Here is a 20,066-nt window from a genome sequence, read left to right on the forward strand (position 1 = left end):
CTAATTATTATACATTGGGACTCTATTTTGGTAACTAAATATGTGCTAATTAAAGTAGAATAATATTTCTGATGCACCTCTTTTCATGCACATCTTTCTACATGGTTGCATGCACGTTTTCTATCAGAAAAATTCAAACGATGCACAATTAAAAATGGTTAGGTCCACTCTCAACCTAAGATGCCTTAGGCCAATCCCAACCTATAGTGTTTTTGAGTAGTGTCTATGTTGTCATATCACCAAGACATCATCTTTAAAAACTTCACTCTATAACCCATAATTTTTTAGTGTAAATTCCTATTAAACTCTCTCTATTTTCTCCACCTATCAAATTTGTTCTCTATTTATTATGAAGACACCACCTCAGTTCCAATGCACAACATGTGATGTATAGCGTATTAGTTTGCGTGTTGACACTGAGTTTTGTTGACACTAAATTTTGCATGAGATCCAGTTTCTTCCTCTTTCCACTCTCTTTCTCATTTATTATGGTGCCACATAAGCAAAAAATCATACTTCTTCCATCCAATTTTGATAGATATATTTGCATATGGCACAATGATCAAGGACAATAAGTGTGCTTATCAATCTAATAAATGCAACACAGATTTTTTGTTGGTCATCCAATGTTTTAACTGGAAACTACTTGTTACTAGTGCTATTTATTGCCACCACCCATACCAATAGCAAATGTAGCTATTATTTTTAAATATTAAAGTTTTTGAAATATATCTATTAAAATTGGATGGAGAGAGTATGTTACAGTATATTTAATGCTATGAATATCATTCTACATGAAAGATTGGAGATGCTCTTATATTTGTGGATAAATTTTAAATTATATGATGCCTTATATTTGGGGATGGAATGAGTAGTTAACTGTACCGGCTGGATTTATGCTAATGAAACTCGTCTTTTATCCTGGATTTATGCTAATGAAACTCTTCTTTTATCTTATGAAATTTTACTTCTCTTTACTTACCAGTAAAATTAATAATATTTAATATCGTAAAATTATTTATAAAATTTGATGTGCATGCGAAAGTCCGGTGGCCCATTGCATTGGGACTCGTTGGCAGGCGCGGCGCGCACTCGCGCCTGGAGAACTGGGTCACTGCCGCCCTCTGCTCCAGTGCCTCTTCCTTCCTGCAGCTTGATCGCCATTCGCCAATCTGTGCTCGGTGGAGAACGCGAAGCGCCCCGCCGCCCGCACAGGGGTGCTAGGCGCCATGCCTTCCTCTTGCTCGTCCTCCGTCCAAATCCTTGACCCCATCCCGGCGCGCGCCTCGGGCACCACCCCCGTCGACACCAGCGGCAGCGACGATGACGACAGCTGCTTCGGCTTCGACGGCGGTGCCGCAAGCGCGTCCCCGTGGCCCGCGGCCGGGCGCATCGCCTCGTCCTTCCGGAGCCAGGCGGCGCTCGACGTCCTCTGCAAGAAGAACGGCGTCGACACGAGGGAGTTCGCCCCGCTCCCCACCGGCGGCCTGCGCGCGTGCTCGCCGCCGCCGGCGGGCGCCGTGTGCGTGTACGCGGACGCGCTGAAGGCCGGGATGCGCGTCCCGCTGGACCCCTTCTTCCGCGACGTGCTCTCGCACTTCGGCCTCGCGCCGAGCCAGCTCGCGCCCAACTGCTGGCGCGTCATGGCGGCCTTCCTCGCGCTCTCCCGCGCCGCCGGCATACGCACGCCGTCGGTCGCCGTGTTCCGGCAGTTCTTCTCGCTGCGCGCGCTGAAGGTTAGGGGCCTCTACTGTTTCTCACCCAAGGACGCCGCCGCCGGCGTGCTCTTCACGGGGTTGCCGGATCCCAACACGTTCAAGGGGTGGAAGGAGGGGTATTTCTTCCTCAAGTCGTCGGCGCCGTGGCCGTGCCCCGTGCGCTGGGGCGAGCCGACCAAGAAATCCGCAACCGATCCGATGCTCACCAGCGAGGAGAAGGGCATGGTGGAAAAGCTGCTGCGCGTGCGCGGCGCCGCCGCGATTGATATCCAGACTTACCTCGGCGACGATGGCAATGTCACCGCAGCGACGACGACCCCTTGCGCACCAAAACCGCCGCCGCCACCATCGCCTCCCCGTCACACTACTGGAGCGACAGGTGAAATGGCGAAACACGATGCTTGATTCCAGGCGGATTCACGAAGCAAATGGCTTATTGTTTTGACACTGTGTGTGTGCTAGGGTTGGATCCATCCATCTATAACATGCTGCAGAACATGCGGGCAGAGAAGGCAGCCGCGGAGGCTGCGGCGGCGCCCAAGGTGACCGTGAAGAGCGAGCCCGGCGGCAGCGGCACTCCGGACTGGACGCCGGCGACCGGGAAGAAGAGGAAGATGCCGGAGGAGGACAAAGCCAAGGAGGGCTTCTCCGCGCGCCAGGACCGCAAGCCACAGCACGCGCCGGACAGACACGACGGCGACACGGTCGACTGGGAGGCGGCGCGGCAGCTTCTGCAGGGCATCGTCTCGCCGGCGCGGGAGCGCGCGTTCCTGGTGGCGAAACCCTTCAACATCATCGCGTCGAGCTACGTCGCGACGCTCCAGGTCCGATCCTCGCGCCGCGCCAGCGCCGCGGCATTGTGCACGACGTGCGTGCGTTACTCATGGCGTGTGGGCGCGCGATGCAGGCGGCGAACTACGCGACGGCCTCGTTGGGGCACGCGCTGAAGCTCCAGGAGGAGCTGGAGAAGGCGAGGGCGGAGCTCGCCGAGGCGAAGAAGGCGGCGGCGGCGGAGGCCGAGAGCGCCAGGGCGGCGGCGGTGCAGGAGTTCCTGGGCTCCAAGGAGCACGAGCGCCGGCTGGTGGAGGAGGCGTTCAAGGGGTACGAGCGCGGCCTGGAGGACATGAAGCGCGTCGCGGTCGGCCTCCGCCCCGACATCGACCCGGCTCGGCTGTTCGTGCCCCCTGGTGGCTTCCAGTAGGCGGCGGCGACGGCAGGAAAAGCTCGTCTTTTGGATCCACTCTTGACATGGTGATCTGTTTTTGGAACCAAATGGTCCACTCGGGAGCAGTTGAATTTTGCACGGTTTTACTGCTCTTGACTACTCTAGATGAGTTTGCTGGTGAACTTGTGCTGCATTTCATTCAGGGTACAAAAATCTTTCGCTCTTTCAGTTGCGATCTCTCTTGTGTACATGTTCAGCACAGCAAATGGAGCTACCTAAAGTCAGCTACTTGCCCCCTCTGCGTTCTCTGCACAAGGGTTCAGGCCATGTTTAGTTCCCAAAAAATTTCAAGATTCTCCGTCACATTAAATTTTTGAACACATGTATGGAACATTAAATATAACTTTAAAAATAATTAATTTTAAAAAATAATTAATTGCACAGTTTAGCTAAAAATGATGAGATAAATCTTTTGAATTTAGTTAGTCCATGATTGGACTCTAATTATCAAATAAAAACGAAAGTACTACAATAGCCGAACTCAAAAAATTTCGCGAACTAAACACAATATTTTTTTTCCAAATCTCCAAATTTTGGTATTTTCGTTATCAAAGAGAAAGAATTCTGTCGGCGTGCCCTTTTGTTTTGCAGCAATTATGCAGTCCTCGCAATTTCTTTCGTTGCATAGTTAGGCATGATCGTGTTAAATGCAGTACTTGACAACGCATTCTTTGGTGTTCTCGCCCAACAACGGGAAAATAACAACAATCCGAAATCTCCAACCTTGGTTCCCATGCAAACACTGCGTGTGCAACACATTTTCGCAGATAGGAGGCCAATATCACATCCCCATTTCAAACTAACTGATTGCAGAAAGATTGGGATTCATCACAATTTTCTCAGGTCACAAGCTTACAGCATGCGAGCTGAGAGGATGCATTCAAAATACAAGGGGAGATATGCACACACTTATGATATATTGGTAAACATCCTTTCCCACGATCACTGGCACCACCTGAACGTCTTAACATTTACAGACCAGGCGGAGTGTAGGATGACAAGGAAGAAATTAGGACGAAGAACCCAGAGATCACAATGATCTCCACTACTAACTGTCAAGTATATCAAACTCCGAATCCTCAATGACGTCCCATGATTCCTTCTTGGACAGCGATGCAGGTGGAGTTGGCTGCGGAGGACGGTGGCTGTAGTCGGTGGATGAAGCAGGTTTTCGTCTGACTGAATCCCGGCGGACCGAGGAGCTAGCGTACGGTAGGTTCCTCCGGTCTGAGAGGAGCGAGTCCATGTATTTGTCCATGACGACAACATTGGCACTATCAACGTCACTCAGCTCCTCGCTGCTAAGGTATCTTTTACCTTCTCTGAAAGATTCCACATCCGAAGGTATTTCGGACCACTGATCCATGCTATCCTCGGATTTTGACTTTGCGAATACCCATTGGTCAATGCTTCGCTCAGATCTTGACTTTGGAAAAGCTTGGCCATCTGAAGATTGATAGCCTTCTTGGTTGCTTTTGACACTTTCTATCTCACACACATGAGGCGGAGAATCTGACTCTATCTCATTGATGTGATGTGAGTTTGGCACACTCTGGTTATCTTCCTGCATGTAGAATTAGTAAGATGAATAAGCAATATAATCTCATATATTAACATAACTGAGTTAATTAATATATTAACATAACTGAGTTAATTAATAGGGTTCATCAGATATGTTTTTTTAAAGAAGCTTAAAAGATGCTCTTATATGACCAAAATTCATTGTACTGTATTTAGCGCTTCAGTCTGAACTTTGGCAAAAATGGGAAGAATGCCTCAAGTAGATAGTAAAAAAAAATTGATGCCTACAAGAGATCCACTAACACAAGCACAGCTATCAATATTACATATTATTATGTGTGCTGGCCAAAAAGAATTCATTCAAATGAACATTTTGATGCCTACAAGCAGCAATAACAGTAAAAGGTATGGTTACTGTTAGTGAAACGTGTGTTATGCAACTTGCCAGATCACCAAATCCAACAACGGTAATAGCCTTTTGCATAAACCACTTTACTAGTCTAACAAATGCAAGATGCAATTCATGGTCATCAAGGTACTAAAAACTACCATATCCAGATTTAAATCTGGCATGAATGGAAAATTCAGATATGTGTCCACTATACCACCAGGTTATTACATTAATACAGGAAATTTATGTGCAGTTCATTGCATTTCTGTTGAGTTCTGTGTACCAATTAACATGTGAGATTCTTTGTCTTCATGCTAAAAAACCAATGCGAGGAACAGTACTGCCAAGAAATATGAACTCTGCGATTTGATCCACTTTCATCTTGCAATAAGACATTTTGTATCTGAATATAACCAAGGGTAAAGTGTACATGAGAGTGGTCCCTATGAGACCCACACTGACCATCTGTATAATGATGAAATCGTTTCAGTACAGATTATCCATGTCTGAACCCTCCACCCTGCTAGTGCTCAAATTACGTATGTGATCTATGGACTAGTTGTTGTTGTCTACTCTTTTAGTAATTTGCTTATCAGGGTGAATCCTAGTATTTATTTGCTAATCTAAGCTGGCAAAGATCACATTGGATGTCGTTTAGAAATGACTTATGTGGGAGTATAGCTTTCCATAATAATAGTAACCAGAAGAGGGAAATGAAAACTAAATCAAACATGCCTACAGCTCCATTTGCTGGTCGTGCTGTAATTTCATCTCAGTTCAAAACCAGAAATTGATATAACTAAAATCAGCATAGAAAATGTGCAATAAAGTTGAAAGTATGCAAGTAGAGAACAATATATAGACCGCATGTACCAACTTACCTCCGAACTATGCTCATTTATGTTCAACTCAAGCAGCTTAAAGTATATCTTCCAGAATACATCTTCATCCATGTAAGAAGGACAAAGCCTAGTCCTAAGAGATGCTAAATCTGGAACAAGTTTTTCAATGGATTCCAAATGATCTCTTTGAATATCAGAGATTATAGAATCTGCAGGCAGCAAAAGAACACATGGTTATTGCACCCAAAGACCAATCAAAATTCATAGCAAAGAAAGGCAAGATCACAAATGATTCTCCCAAAAAGGAGCCGTGTAAAACACCCTCACAGCACTAAGCCTGCATTCTTAAGATATCAAAACTTACGGTACAATTATGCCAAACTTAATTCTGCAAAAAAAGACTACAACTTGAACCAGTAAAAGCACAGATAAACAAGATATCTTTACATTTATAGTTAAACATAAAACAATTTACTAAATATAGTTGCCGCAGCTGTAAAACAGTAAACCAATCTCAAATTCATGATAATGTACTCAATTAATACTAAGACTTATATTTAATAATAACAAGTCAATCTATAATCAATTAATCATTAATAGCACATGGAACAAAAGTACAAAATAAAATAATGACTTCATGAGACCTTTTGAAGGCCTGTACTCAACAGCATGGAAGACAAACTCCCAACACCCAAGCATAGTACACATCATAAGAGTTTATCCATTTGTTTCCAGCCTTTTTTTAAATAAAATTTGTTTCCAGCCTATCCAAGCAACTTAACAGTCAATCTAAGTCTAGTGAGGGGAAAAAATATCACTACACATTGCAGCTGAAAAACCTGAAATATGGAGCAGGCAAAACACTGGAGAACTCCTAGATCGATCTATCCTCTCCAATCAACCAATCCAACATTACTCACATCAAACAACTCAAAGGTCATCTACTTGCAACACTCACGCACCATATTCCCATGGTCCATACTGACACAGCAGCAACCTTGGACCTCCATAGCTCTATCCAATTACTCCTAAGCTAGGCTAGTTCCCTCGCCTCTCACTTCCCACTGAAATCTAGTAACAGCCATTAATCCAGCAACCTTCAAACCTACCTCCGGAAACCACTCTAGGTTCCCACATCACAGGCGCAATCTGCGTCAGCAGATAGCGATATTCGCGGAGCTAGTAACTGTATCATAATAGGGGAGAGATCAATTACTTTCGTCTAGGGCGAGCACGGGGAAGTCGATCCACGCCTCGGGTCGCGCGGCGAGGGCGCGCGCTGCTCCCATGACATCATCGGGGACCTGCGCGACGGCGGCGGCGGCGGCAGGTGGGGGCGGGGTCGCGGCGGCCTGCAGGAGCTCGGCGGCGGCGTGTTCGTGCTGGGTCGCGGCGCGGGAGAAGCCGCCGCGGAGGGAGCCGCCGATCTCGGCGAGGTCGGTGAGGATGCCCGCGAGCAGCGACGGGGACGACGGCGGGTGAGGCGACGGGGAGCGCCGCGGCGCGCGCGGGGGCGGCCGGCGGCCGGCGCCGGCGGCCGTGGGCGTGGCCGGCGGGGAGTCGGTGTGCGCCGGGTTGAGGAGCGGGTGCAGGAAGCAGGCGATGTCGAGGAGGTGGCGCCCCAGCTCCGAGAGGTCGTCGCGGACGCCGCGCAGCCCGCGCGCCATCCCGCCGCCCCGGCCCTGCCGCTCCCGCGGTTGCTTTTGCGGGGCTTGCAGGCTGCTAGCTTTTTTTCGCTTGGCTTGGGGTGCGGGGTGGGGTGGGCTGGTGGGGGAGGCAATGATTGGGACCTGCGGCAGGCAAGGCAACGCAAGGAAGGAGGTGGAGGTGGGAGGCTCCCGGTTCCGGCCTCGCGGGGTTGGGCCGCGGCACGCTCGGCGGCGTGCGGCGCACGGGTTCGATCGAGTTGGGGTCGGGTTGGGTGATCTCGCGCGCGGATCACGGGTTCGTTCCGGTATCCGGAGGGGGATCGCGCGGGCGCGCCGGGCTGGCTCCCTACGTGGGATCCCGTTGCGTCAAGGCTGCGCGAAGCCTCGGCGGCGAGGGGACTCGAGAAGTGCACGCCATCGCCGGGGAACTGGGGAAGAGAAGAGAGCGCCACGCACTAGCTAGCACCAACTGAAAGCACGTTGCATCAAGTCAAGAAAAAAAAATTCTTTTCAAAAGTCAAGGAAAAGAAGAACAGCAGCGAAAAGGGCACGACCGCACGAGGCAAGTTTTCAGCACGATCAGGCAGGATTCACCTGGTCGGAAAACCACCTAGGAGTAGATAGATTGCGCAAAGTCAACTGCTAGAAAAAGAATGTGGCGTTATTGAACCGTATCCAGCAAGAATAATCCAATACGTGTTCCTGTGTGTCCTGGCAACAAGAAAGAAATCGACTCTCTCCCTCTCCCTCTCGACTGCACAAATCAAACCCTATACATACAATCACCACCTACTGAGACTCTATACACCCACAGCCTTCGACGCCTATACGACCGTGACCGACCGACTCTACCCTGTGCCTGTCTCTGTCTGTGCGTGTGCTACAAATTTCCTCCTCACAATGGCAACAAGAAAACCTGGACAAAAAGAATGGTGTGGTGTGGTGTAGTGGTGCTACGCGACCAAGATCCGGTGGCTAGATGAGCCCCGTGTAGGCGTTGCCGGGCCCGGCGTGGAGCGGCATGCCGGCGGCGGCGCCGTAGGGGTGCGCGCCGGCGGGGGCGAAGGGGTTGCCGAACGGGTTCGCGGGGTTCTGTTGCACCTGCATCTGCATCGGGTGGTGGACGGCGGCCGCCGGCGCCGCCATCATCATCTGCTGCTGCAGCATGAAGGCCTGCTGCTGCTGCGCCATGGCGGCCATCTGCACCGCGTGGGGCGCCGCGTACCCGCCCGACGCGTAGAACGGGTCCTGCGTCGCCGGCGCCATCGTCTGCAGCATCGGCCCGGGGGGCGCCTCCCAGGGGTTGTAGCTCGCCGGCTGGCTCGCTCTCCCGTTCGCGTCGTCGTACAAGCTGTCCAGGGTCAGCAGGTCCAAACCACCAGCCTGCGGCAAAATTCAAATTTTTTACGATGAAAATTTAGCAAACTCTGATGAGCATTGCTGTCTGGAGAATGTTGAATTTGCTATATGGACGAGTGGTTCAGCAACCTACCAATTTTTTGCTTGAGGTCACAGCAGTTTCAGTCGAGCTCGGTGCAGTGACAAGGGCTAGTTCCCAGCCTGTGATTCCATTTTCAAAGGCTGGAGCAGCTTTAGGAACATCATCTGCCACAATGAGCCGGAGTGAGCAGCATGCCTCTCAGTTAAGCAACCTCAAGTGGTGTGCGCAATTATCATTCACGAGAAATTTACCTATCGGAACGATTGCTAGCGCCAAAGCATTCTGCTCTTCTATCGCAGTCGCAGCAGGGCTAGGTTCATTCAGACCCTGCCAAGCAAAAGAAGTGTTAGCCGGGAAAGAAAACATGTGACCAATGACTCATTGCTATAGCAAAGAATGTTACCAGCAAATCTGGTTCAGCTACTGGTGGTTCCTCAATGACAGGTTCAGGTTCCGGCTCGGGTTCTGGTTGTGCTTGTGGCTCTGGAGCTGGAGGAGGTGAGGCTGGTTTTTCTTCCTCCTCTGGCTCTTTTTTGTATTCTATCGCCAGCACTGCCTGGAAACAGACAAAATATGCTCAGGGACAATTTAATGAGGAACATGTTAGCTAAATAAACAGGATGCTCAACGGCCTCCTGAATAACTCCAACTCAGTAGCTGGTAGCATATACTATATGTTTCAAACTGAGCATGCTAAATTTGAGATTTCTGTAGACAGTACATAGATTCACTTCCAATGTAATCACGAGAATTTCTCAAACATTACTATATAAGTTTACTAAGATATGCATACTCTACATAAGTTAATTACAGAATGTATAATGGACTAAGAATCCCCAATCACAGCATTACGTGAACAACCGAATAGTTGATGTTGCTAGGATTGCTTCTGAACTAAATACATAATCTTTGTGATTGTGAGCATTCTGTTGTTTAAATAAGATAAGGAACTGAACCTAGTTCAGTTGGTGAGAGGTGCCTGTGTACACCCCGAACACCTAGCGTTCGAGTTGGTTGGTAAAAAAGGTTAATACATAAACATATCTTATTTCAGTTCAAGCTACCCTATCCATAAGTCAGTTCAGGTCTCAGTAGTTTCCAAACCTTTTCCTTTGCCATCGTAGGAGCATCTCTTACATACTCCTCCATAGTCTGTAAGAATGATGCTGGAGGCTGCAGGAAATTAACAACAGATGTTATCAGTAATTTGCTATCTTGGAGACAAAAAGTGAAGACTTGCAAAGAACTCATGGAGCATTTACCCTACCTGTTCGATTTTTAAGAACTTCTCACCGCGCCCAATGTGTATAGTTTTACACACTTCATAGAATTCTGAGAGTCTTTCAGCCTGTGCAATCCAAAAGTAAAAATAACCAATATCGGTCAGCCTCCATATCAGCAAAAATCCAAGGATTGAATCAGTAATTCCAACTTTTAGTTTGGCAACAGATCAGTGCCAGCAGAGCTAATGATGCTGAAAACTATAAGTCCTCTGATGCTAACCAAAAATCCTTTGGTGTTTCAAGACTAAGTTTATTAATGCTCCATAAATCAATCTGAAAAAATTTTATTGAAGAAAGGGTGCTGATACTAGATAGTGACATTTTTAACAGTGTTTGTTTCATGTGTCCTCTTCATGAGACTATTTTCTGAGCCAATAAAGCAAAGAACAATTGCCCCCTTCATGAAACTTGATTATTTAATTAACAGATCAGCAAGAGTCAAGGGACAGAATTGAACCTGGTTAGTTGCTCTTTTGTATATATCCAGTGCTCTAACAGCATCGCTTCTTTGCATCTCAAAGAACTGCAATAGGGAATAAGTTTGATGAGAAAATAAAGAACCATAACAATCAATTAGCAGAATTTACAAATTTATCCAAGGTGGTATGCACAAGATAGTTCACCTTGTCAACCAGATTGATTGTCCCGTCGCTAATAGCTGTGTAGATCTTAACACTCTCTAAAGCAACCTACCAGTAATGCACAAAACAAAGTCAACAAACACCAAGAACCAAAAAGCACTTGTACATTGCTTAGAAGGAAACAAACATAGAATGTTAACACGAGAAAGAAAGGAATTGAGTGTTTATACTTACCATAGAAAGTGCATGCTGGATTATTATATTGTAAGATGATGCTCCTTGTGGCTAAAAATTTCAGAAATTAGCCAACAGAATTGAACAAGTAATGACATCACACACATGAATCGTACACACAGTAGTAGTAAAAAGAGTCTACCTGGCAAGCAAGAAGCCGAAAAAGGAGCTGCTGTAATGGTGGCAGATGATCAAGCAAAGCAGCAGTCTCAAGATCCCGACTTCTCTGCAGAGATCACAATTGTCCATGTAGTTAGAATATTGTTGGCAGTTGCTGTCTCATGACAAAACTTCAATCACATAAAAAGGACAAAAACTAGGAAAACTACTAATCAGGCGGATGTATGACATGTTACAGGAGAAAAAAGACAGCAAATCACAAAATTCTTTTGAGTTTTCTGAAGATATATCACAAAAGTAGAAACCACATGATTCCTTGGCTAAACAACCATCTGTTGCATACTTGCATTCGCCATTTCTCACACCAAAAATAAACATTGAATTTCTGCGTGATAGCACAAATTCCACGTGGTATGAACATAGGAGGTTCACTTTTGGGCATAAGCAATAATTACGCCTCAGGCCCCTACAATGAAATGAGACCAGACAATACTGGGCATTCTCTTCTCTTCAATTACAAGAATATATGGTGCCACTCAACAGTAAATTATGCGGTGACATTTTACATTATATGGATTAAAACAGAATGAAAAGATGTGAAATGAGATTTTAAAAAGTCTTGCAAGTGCAGGAAACAAGACAAATGCAGCAGTAGCATAAGATTGCATACCGGTGGATCTGTTTCTACATCATACTTCAGCACTCGGAAACATTCGAGCCTCTCCTCTAGATATAAAGCATAAATCCGCACCCACGCAGAATAATCCCAAGCTGAATGAAAAATTAGAAGGAAAACGAGGATGAGTTTTAAATCCTAATTTGTAATACAAGAGACAGTACCAGGATGCTACTAATAACTCGCACCTTCTGCACTGGAGTCATCCTTAAAGTAGGCCATGTTGAGCATATGGGACCTAGATCTGCCATAATTGATAAGCTCTTCACGAAAAGTGAGATCAACTTCTCGAAGAGCACGGTGTATGACAATCAATGTCTTCAGTGCAACCTGGTGGGAAAATAGTCAAGGAAAATGTTCATGAGTATTTTATAAATTCCTTTGTTATGTAACAGCCATAAAAACACACTTGATTTAGTGAAATGATATCATTTGTAACATTACTACTATGAAAAATGAAAATGTATAGTAGCCATACCGCCCAGTTGCGAGTCTTCGAAAGGCGTCTAGCAAGGGCATGAATGCAGTAAGCTACATCTGCTCGTGGCCTTGCAGCAGAAATAGAAAGAAAAATTTCTGCAAACAAATAAAGATGTGATTTGCGACTTGTGGCAGCCACAAAATATGATGGCACGACTACTGACAAAATTGAAATCAAAGTACTTCACAATTAAAGTGAATTTTCAGCATGAGCACATAGCGTTAAAAAATTCAAACATTCAAATATAATTAGATTTCATTAATGCTGGATTTTTATAAAGAAAATGGAGACTGAGCCATAGGGTGTAGTTTGGAGTTTGAACTAGTGTTTCAACCAAGAGACGTGATTACCTCTTATGTACTTCTCCTTTGATGGACGCTCAACATGGTTCGTGGCCTTAACAATTGCAATGTCCAAATCCTGTAATAGAAAAGAATGATAAGTCCCCAGTAAGTGAACTGAAGGTCCGTCAGAACTTGAAACTTTCCGGAAATTATTCAGATGGATCATGAAAAAGGTTTGAACCTTATAATCACTATTCACTTTTGCCAAGCTCACAGTTGTTGTGTCCTTGAGAGCACCAAGGTACTTCCTGAGGGTCGGCTGAGTTCCGCCAACCGCCATTCTCCTCAACTCCTAGCTGTTATCCTAGTTGGCCTGAATAAGGAGCACAGAACCAAACTCAGTACACGAGACGTCTGTTTGACTCAAACTGAAAATACTGTTTGTTACAGACAAATATAGGCAAACATCTCCTGAATCTTAATCCGTTTAATTACATCTACAGTTGAGACCAGTACAAGAAGTAACTGCCTGCACAACAGTGGTTGGGTGATGAATGCATGGAGCCCGGAAATGCCACTTTGTTTCAGCAAACTAAACGGGAGGACAAAAATAAACGCTATAATTATGCATCAATAAGTACCACAAGAATAAATCGGAACACTGAATCAGAACATGTGGGAAACTGTTTCACGCATTACACCTGAAACCACAACGACTGAACAATACAGGAGGAGGTGGAGATCAATTTGACAGAGACCTAAGAAAAAATGGATCAAGATCTGTATAACAATGTATCAAGATGAGGTTCGTCTAAATCGTATGGATCCAAATGACCTACAAACAAGAGCCGAGGAGACAGACGAACAAACAACACCGAAAATCCCAGGACTCAACGAAACAAACAAGGCGAAAGTCTCTGAACGCACTCAACGGACACAGGGCAGCGAGAGAAAACCGGAACAGAATCGCAGGAGCAATAGCGTAGCGAGCTTCCGGAATATGCCGAGCGTCTGAACAAATCAAACTGAGCGAAATTGGCCATCACAATAAGATTCAGAAAGAGACAACTTACAAGCAGAGCAAAATCACAAAAAGCGTCGGTCGAACCGAGTAGAACAGTTGCGATTGCAAGAGGCTGCTCTGCTCAGACTGAAGTCAAGAAGCTCCAGCCTTCACAGGCAGCTTCGATTCTGGCCGAAACAGCCGCAGCAGAGGAAAGAAACGAACCAAGAAAGGCGCGAACAGATTCCATAAATCGAGCAGAGCAAGGCAAGAATCAGGGCCAGGTTCTCCGGCAGAGCGCCACCGAAATCTCAGAACTTCCCCGAAAAAAGGACAAAAACAATTCAAATTTCACATCCAAGCAACGGATCACGCAACGAGCTATCGCCAAGCATCCCACTCCCGCACACGATCCGACCCAGACCGTCAGACCGAGCACAGCCACACACCCACTGACCCACCAAATCCACGAGATGTCGGCAGGCCGGATCCAATTGCGCAGCCACGAATCAAGCAAGGAACAAACGCGTGAGGAGGCCAGCCGCCAGCACAGTGGCAATCCTACGAAGGGCAAGGACAGGTCCACCGAGAACCGATTTCGAACTGAGCCCGGGCGAGCTGGGGGAGAGCCGAAGAGCAATAGATAGCCGTTTCACCGTCACGAGCCCCCAGGAAAAGAAAGTTTTTTTACCGTCGCCAGACCCAGAATCTCCAAAAGGAACGCGACATGCCCGGAATGAAATTTTACTCCATTTATAGCATCGTAGACCTGCTCTTGCCCCCAGACGAAACCAAGCAGCGACCAGAGCGGAACAGACGAGCTCGGGTTGAGCTGAGGCCGCCGGGGCGAGAACCAGTAAACCGGGGCGAACGAGCACTCACCTCCGCGGAGGGGTGAACGGATAATCCTCAGGAGTCTCCCGGGAGGAGAGGGCGGGGAGCCTTCCCTATGCGGAGGGGTAGGAGGAGTGAGTTCGTTCTTGGCAGGAGGGGAGGGAGGAGGAGGAGGAGAAGAGGAAGGGGAGGAGGGGCGGTCGCTTTCGCGGCTCGGCCAACCCGGAGGCGAACCACCACCCGGTGGCCGGACAGGGACGCGGCACCCGATTAAACAAAGCGGCACGGCGCTGCACGGACACAGCTTAGCAAGCACATCAAGCTACTAAGCTAGTTAGTAGTTACTACTAATACTCAAATCATCAGTGGCGCCGTCCAGGTTAATCACTGGCGGTGCATTAATCGATTTGATTAATCCGCGGTGCCCCATCCTCCGGCCCTTTTCGCACCGTCCTGCGAATTTTATTCTAATTCCATTCTGCCTGTCCTGCTCTCGCCGGTGGATTGTTCCTTGTGCAATATCATTAAGTTTTTGCCTCTCCAAAAGAAAAAACAATATTTGATTATATTTGCTCCAAACTTGTTTAAACAGGAACTATACCTCTCTACTAATCAAGAGCACAATCATAATAACTTATCCATATGTATAGATAGAACCGACGAACTTGAGAGTAAACTAAAACATTTCTTTTATGAAATTGCTAATGAAATTCCCTTGTTGAGAAAGACTACCCTGTTAGCTGTATTCTGCAAACATGTTTATAACTGACAAATTAGCAGTAATCAAGGGTTCCTTACACACGTATGCGAACCATAAAATATCATGGGGAATAATTTAGTCGAATGATTAGGAGGAGGAAGAAGAAGAACCCGGTGCGTCACGAGGACAACGAAGAGGGGAGTGGCAGGGGTGCGCAGAGGGGGATTAGCATTAGCAGCAGCCAGGTACGTGATCGCATACTTTATTGGCAGACCGCCGTAGCCGTCAGTTGAGCGAGTAGTGTGAGTGGTATAATAATTGGGGGCACAAACAAGTTGTGGTTGCATGCTGAGTAGGACTAATCTGTCCAGACTTTCCCTTTTCTCCACCGGTGGATTTGCCTTTCTTTTTTTTCCTTTTCCCCCCTTCTTTTGCGGCCAAGTGTTCCACGTTTCGCCGTTCCGGTGAACGCAAGGCAGGTGTGTGTAATCCTTCACCTCAAGAAAAAAAATTTGGAAATTTTTGCGTAGTCTCACCGTTCTTGGCAAGTTTAGTCCTTGGTGTTGTTACTATATGTGGTTGTGTACTTGTGTATCTAGCACCCATGCCAGCAGCTTCGTCATGAGTGAATTTGTAGGACTAGGAGTACGGTGTTTATGAGGAGGGAGATTCATTTCCAATTTATGAGGAATTTTCAGAGCTTGGGGATGGGCCCCTATGCCGGGTTTTTGTTTTCTTTTCTTGCCGGTGGAAGCATAGCATCTAGTAAGTTTGTATGGTCAAGAAGCATTTAGTATAACTAGGCAGGTTGGCGCGCTTTGCGCGCCTGTAGCAAAAGGTTTGATCTAAAATAATAATAAGAATATATTATCATGTGTTACAGTTAAAGCAATATCGTGTTGATATATTTTGACAACGTGTTGATGTATTGAATGAAGTCTGATAGATATAGTTCATAGATTGTGATATAATTATATTTTGCGAGTTTATGAAGTGGAATTAAAATCCAATAAATAATAGAGATAAATGTAGTATACATTTTTTTAATTATTTTTGTGCATAAAAACTAAACATTTAAACACGTGGGGCCACTTTTTTATTTTTTTATTTTTAATTACGAATTATATTTTTTAATTATGAACAGTACCCCCGGACCCACATGAATAGGTTTTTATTATTTTTTATTACGAACAGTACCCCGGGCCCACATGAACAGTACCTTTTATTATTTTTAATTACGAACAGTGTTCACGGGCCCACATGAAACAGTACTCCCGGGCCCACGTGGGCCCGCGGCGCACGAGCGCGCGCCAATTCTTGGCGCGTTAGTATACTTACTCAATTGCTCAAGACTTTTACCTTGGATGGGAAGCAAGGAATTTGGGGAGCTTTCTTTCTTTCTTTCTTACACTCCACCACCACAAAAAAAAATGCTTTGAGCTCAATGGGTCAACCATGATGGCACGTCAATAAGCTCCCGTCAATTCTAACAAAGTTCCCATTAATCCATCAATACTACTTCAGGTTATACTGCCTTTTTACGCCTTGTATGTTTTTTCCTAGTCATGTGTTTTGATTTCACCCGGCCATGGCAGGGTCTAGAACGAGAAAAGGGGCATCTCTACCTAACTCCAGCCGCCTATGATCTGCATGTGGGTTGGCAAGATGATTAGCCTAGCGCCGAGCTAATAAACAAACCAACGGCAGGTCGTTGTTACCATACCATCATATGCCAAGGGGCTCGTAACATGGCCTACCATGGACCATTTTGAAAGGTTTGTTGAGTAGAATGTGGAGGAGGAGGAGGAGGAAGCTGCAGAGGACGACCGGATGGAAAAAGAAGAGTAAATTTCTTCTATGCCATTGTAAAATTGAGGTGATCCCTTATGTGCCATTGAAAATTAGCTCATCACTTCTATGCCATCGTTTATAATTTCCCATCCCCTACATGCCATTGCTGTTAACTCTCCATAACATATCCGTTAAAGCTTATGGTGAAAAGACCAAAATACCCCTACATAGGATGAAGCATATTTCTTACCTTCATTCCTTCCATGCCATTAGAAACAAGAATAGTATATATTGACCTAGTTATTTTATCAAGAGATGGAAGGCAAACATAATGACCGAACAACCCATATAAAAAGATATTAAATATATAAAATTCATTGCAAGCTGCCAGTGGTGTTCATACAACTAGTTTTTGATGCCCAAACATGCATCATTACAAGCAACCAGTGATGTCCATACATGCCAAAAGTAGTACATGCCTCAAACTAGTAGCAGCAACCTCACAAGGTTCAGCTCCACAAGGTTCCAGCAAAATAACAGTGCATAGACTAGGTTCCACAGAAGAGGAAGCAAAATATATCACATCAACTTGCAGCCCATACACAATGAATTGCATCAACTAGACATTCAGATCTGGTAGGGAAAGATTTCTTTTGCTTCTAGTATGTGAGGCAGGGCTATCCTTGTGGGGGGTTGTCTTGCTTCTAGTACCCATCGCTGGACTATCATGTGGCACTTGAATTTGATTCTTCTTCTTATTTTTCTTTGTTGCTGCCTTCCCTTCAGTCTTTGCCTTCTCTTTTGCTTTCTTCTCTTTTGTAGGCTCCAAGATAGCTGCTGGTTGACTGGTTTCATGTGTGTAACGAACATGGCACCATTTATGCCATTTCGAGTGATTTTAGTGATCGAATGACAACACAACACTTGGACTAATATGATTGTTAAGATGATCATTCTCAGGCTTTTAGGTTCAAGTGATGACAAAGAGAAAGAAAAAATAGGCGTAGCAAGGTCCGAAGGGCAGCCCCTACGGGGGTTCCGCTACCCGGTTAGCGGACGGGGGTCGAGGGGGAGCCGCCCCTCGCGGGTCTCAGGGCAGCGCCCTGAAAGCTCTTCGGTCAGTAGCACCGGAAGAACCGACGCTATGGGCATCGGAGCATCCGATGGTAGTCGGAAGAACCGACGCCATGGTACTTTGGTGCAGAAGGGAGTCGAAGCCAAGTCAGCCTATAGGCACCGGTTGAACCGACGGGTCAAAAAGGGGCATCGGTGCATTGGCCGTCCTTTGTACCAGAGACGATGTCAGGTGCCCAGGAGAAGTGTCTTCAGCACCGGTTCAACCGATGGGGCATCGGTGCATACCACCTGTGTAATGACGTCAGCGTCCAGGAGAAGATTCCTTCAGCACCGGTTGAACCGGTGAGGCATCGGTGCAAAGCATTGGTTCAACCGGTGGTCTCTGCGTCAGCCATCAGGAGTCCAACGGCTACTTCATGTTATGAGTGACCGGATGAACCGACGCTACCCTGCCAAGAGGCATCGGTTCTTCCGGTGGTACGCAGATTTTCAGCTAACCGTTGGAGCAACGGCTACAAGACTTGGTGGCCTATATATACGCCTCACCCCGGCCATTTGAAGATTGCTGGAGTTGCTGGACATCCCACACACACCCAAGAACATCTCCAAGCCATACAAAAGCATCAAGATCATATCCTTAGCCCTTAGCACACTTTGAGAGTGTTGTGTAAAGGATTAGCTCTTAGTGAGTGAGTTTGCAAGGCTTAGAGCCTTTGTGCTGTGGTTCATTAGTGAACCAAAACAAGAGCTTGGTGCGCCGGCACCTTGGAGCGTGGAGCTCGCCGGCAACGTCATCGACCCTCCGACTTGGTGTGGAGCGGCGACGACACCTTTGTGCGGGGGACGTGGAGACCCCCATCCTTTGTGGAGAAGCTCCTTAGTGGAACCCGGGGCCAAGGTGACCGTGATTGTGTTCACGGAAGAGACTTGGTGGCCGAGTAGCAATACTCTTAGTGAGTGCTACAACAACGTGGATGTAGGTGTGCCTTTGTGGCTAACCGAACCACGGGATAAACACCCGCGTCAAGAGTTTGCTATCTCCTATCCCGCTCTTTAAGCTTCCGCATTTCATTCTAGTAATTTGTATGCCTTTACTTTCATAGAATAGTTTCTTGATAGGAAAGGCTATAGGTTGCTAAACTCTTTTGGGATAGGGGTTTTACACTAGTACAACCTAGTTGCACATATTGATAGCATGTTTTAGTTTAAGTTTTGTGCAAACTAGTTGGAGCCATAGGTCTAAGTTTTTATTAGTGCCTAATTCACCCCCTCCCCCTCTTAGGCTAGAGCACCCGATCACTTTCAATGTGTAGGTAGCATTGGGTACTCAATGCAAAGTTGCTCTATCTGGTTTGAGCCACTTCCAGACCTGCACATGTGTTTCATGGATGAGGACAGATAATGATTGTGATATGATCTAAATGATATTGAATAATTAAGTGGTGCACATGTACCTGAGAGAGTGTCCAGAACCAAAATTTACTTGATCACAGATCCAAAATTTGGTTGCGTTCTTCACAACCTTGCTTCTTCTTGCACTTGAACAAGTATGCCGCCGTGGATTCTTCTTCACCTAGCATGGTACATACAAGAAAAAATGTCAAATGTAGAAAAATACATGTTAAATCTATGTACTAGCAGCAAAAGTCAAAGTTGACAAGAATAACCAATTATCTTTATTATGACGCCATCTCTATATGTAGAAGCATGCAACCTCCATCTACATCCTTCTTCTTCCTTCTTTGAACAGTAAGCCCTCAATCTCTCTGGATCACTTTTCTCAGTATTATATTCAAATTCATTCTTTATAGCATGTTGAGAAAGAGTCAACCTAAATTGTGAAATATTGGGATATAGGCTGCCTACGCTCATTGGAGGATCATTTGGATCATATGCTACATTAGGCTTAGGTAGCACAAGATCTTTTCCAATCAGTCCATCCTCTTCCTCATACTCCTTATCAGATTCAGTCCAGATTCAGAATCAGACTCACTTTACGCACCCAAACCACCACCCACCACATGTGTTTTAGGAGCAGCATAGTACACACCTTCATCATGAACTCCCACATGTTCTTTGTGTGGTTTAGGATTTGGCAAGCAGCCATCATCATCATCAGGTTCATCACTAGGTTCTACAGGTTGTTTGTTAGTTGTTGGCTGGATACTGTAGCAGCACCGCCCAAATTAAACCGGCTTAAGTGCGCTAACTATCA

At 46.1% G+C, this 20,066-nt stretch overlaps 3 protein-coding genes across 4 annotated transcripts; 1 reads left to right on the forward strand and 2 right to left on the reverse strand.

Moving 5' to 3' along the window:
* Positions 1-1,229: 1,229 nt before the first annotated feature.
* LOC120669045 lies at positions 1,230-2,919 on the forward strand. Its single transcript, XM_039948870.1, has 3 exons — positions 1,230-1,779; positions 2,181-2,542; positions 2,626-2,919. The coding sequence occupies exons 1-3, from the start codon at positions 1,230-1,232 to the stop codon at positions 2,917-2,919; spliced, it is 1,206 nt and encodes a 401-aa protein (XP_039804804.1).
* Positions 2,920-3,722: 803 nt separating this feature from the next.
* Positions 3,723-7,941, reverse strand: LOC120671072. The gene is made up of 3 exons (XM_039951310.1): positions 6,914-7,941; positions 5,737-5,906; positions 3,723-4,507 (listed from the first exon to the last, which is right to left on the reverse strand). Exons 1-3 carry the CDS (start codon positions 7,362-7,364, stop codon positions 3,992-3,994), a joined length of 1,137 nt encoding a protein of 378 aa, XP_039807244.1. The 5' UTR covers positions 7,365-7,941; the 3' UTR covers positions 3,723-3,991.
* A 61-nt stretch (positions 7,942-8,002) lies between these two features.
* LOC120671071 (putative clathrin assembly protein At5g35200) lies at positions 8,003-14,618 on the reverse strand. 2 transcript variants are annotated; one of them, XM_039951308.1, is made up of 16 exons: positions 14,332-14,618; positions 12,688-12,819; positions 12,513-12,582; positions 12,160-12,257; positions 11,870-12,011; positions 11,676-11,776; positions 11,028-11,111; positions 10,886-10,936; positions 10,694-10,759; positions 10,528-10,593; positions 10,055-10,135; positions 9,892-9,960; positions 9,191-9,343; positions 9,039-9,114; positions 8,839-8,951; positions 8,003-8,729 (listed from the first exon to the last, which is right to left on the reverse strand). In XM_039951308.1, exons 2-16 carry the CDS (start codon positions 12,784-12,786, stop codon positions 8,322-8,324), a joined length of 1,677 nt encoding a protein of 558 aa, XP_039807242.1. In that variant the 5' UTR covers positions 12,787-12,819; positions 14,332-14,618; the 3' UTR covers positions 8,003-8,321. The 2 variants fall into 2 exon arrangements, with proteins under 2 accessions (XP_039807242.1, XP_039807243.1); XM_039951309.1 differs by having other exon boundaries at positions 14,141-14,431.
* Between the last annotated feature and the right edge of the window lie 5,448 nt (positions 14,619-20,066).

This window comes from Panicum virgatum, chromosome 4N (genome assembly GCF_016808335.1).
Source record: "Panicum virgatum strain AP13 chromosome 4N, P.virgatum_v5, whole genome shotgun sequence".
In the NCBI taxonomy this organism is placed as follows: Eukaryota; Viridiplantae; Streptophyta; class Magnoliopsida; order Poales; family Poaceae; genus Panicum; species Panicum virgatum.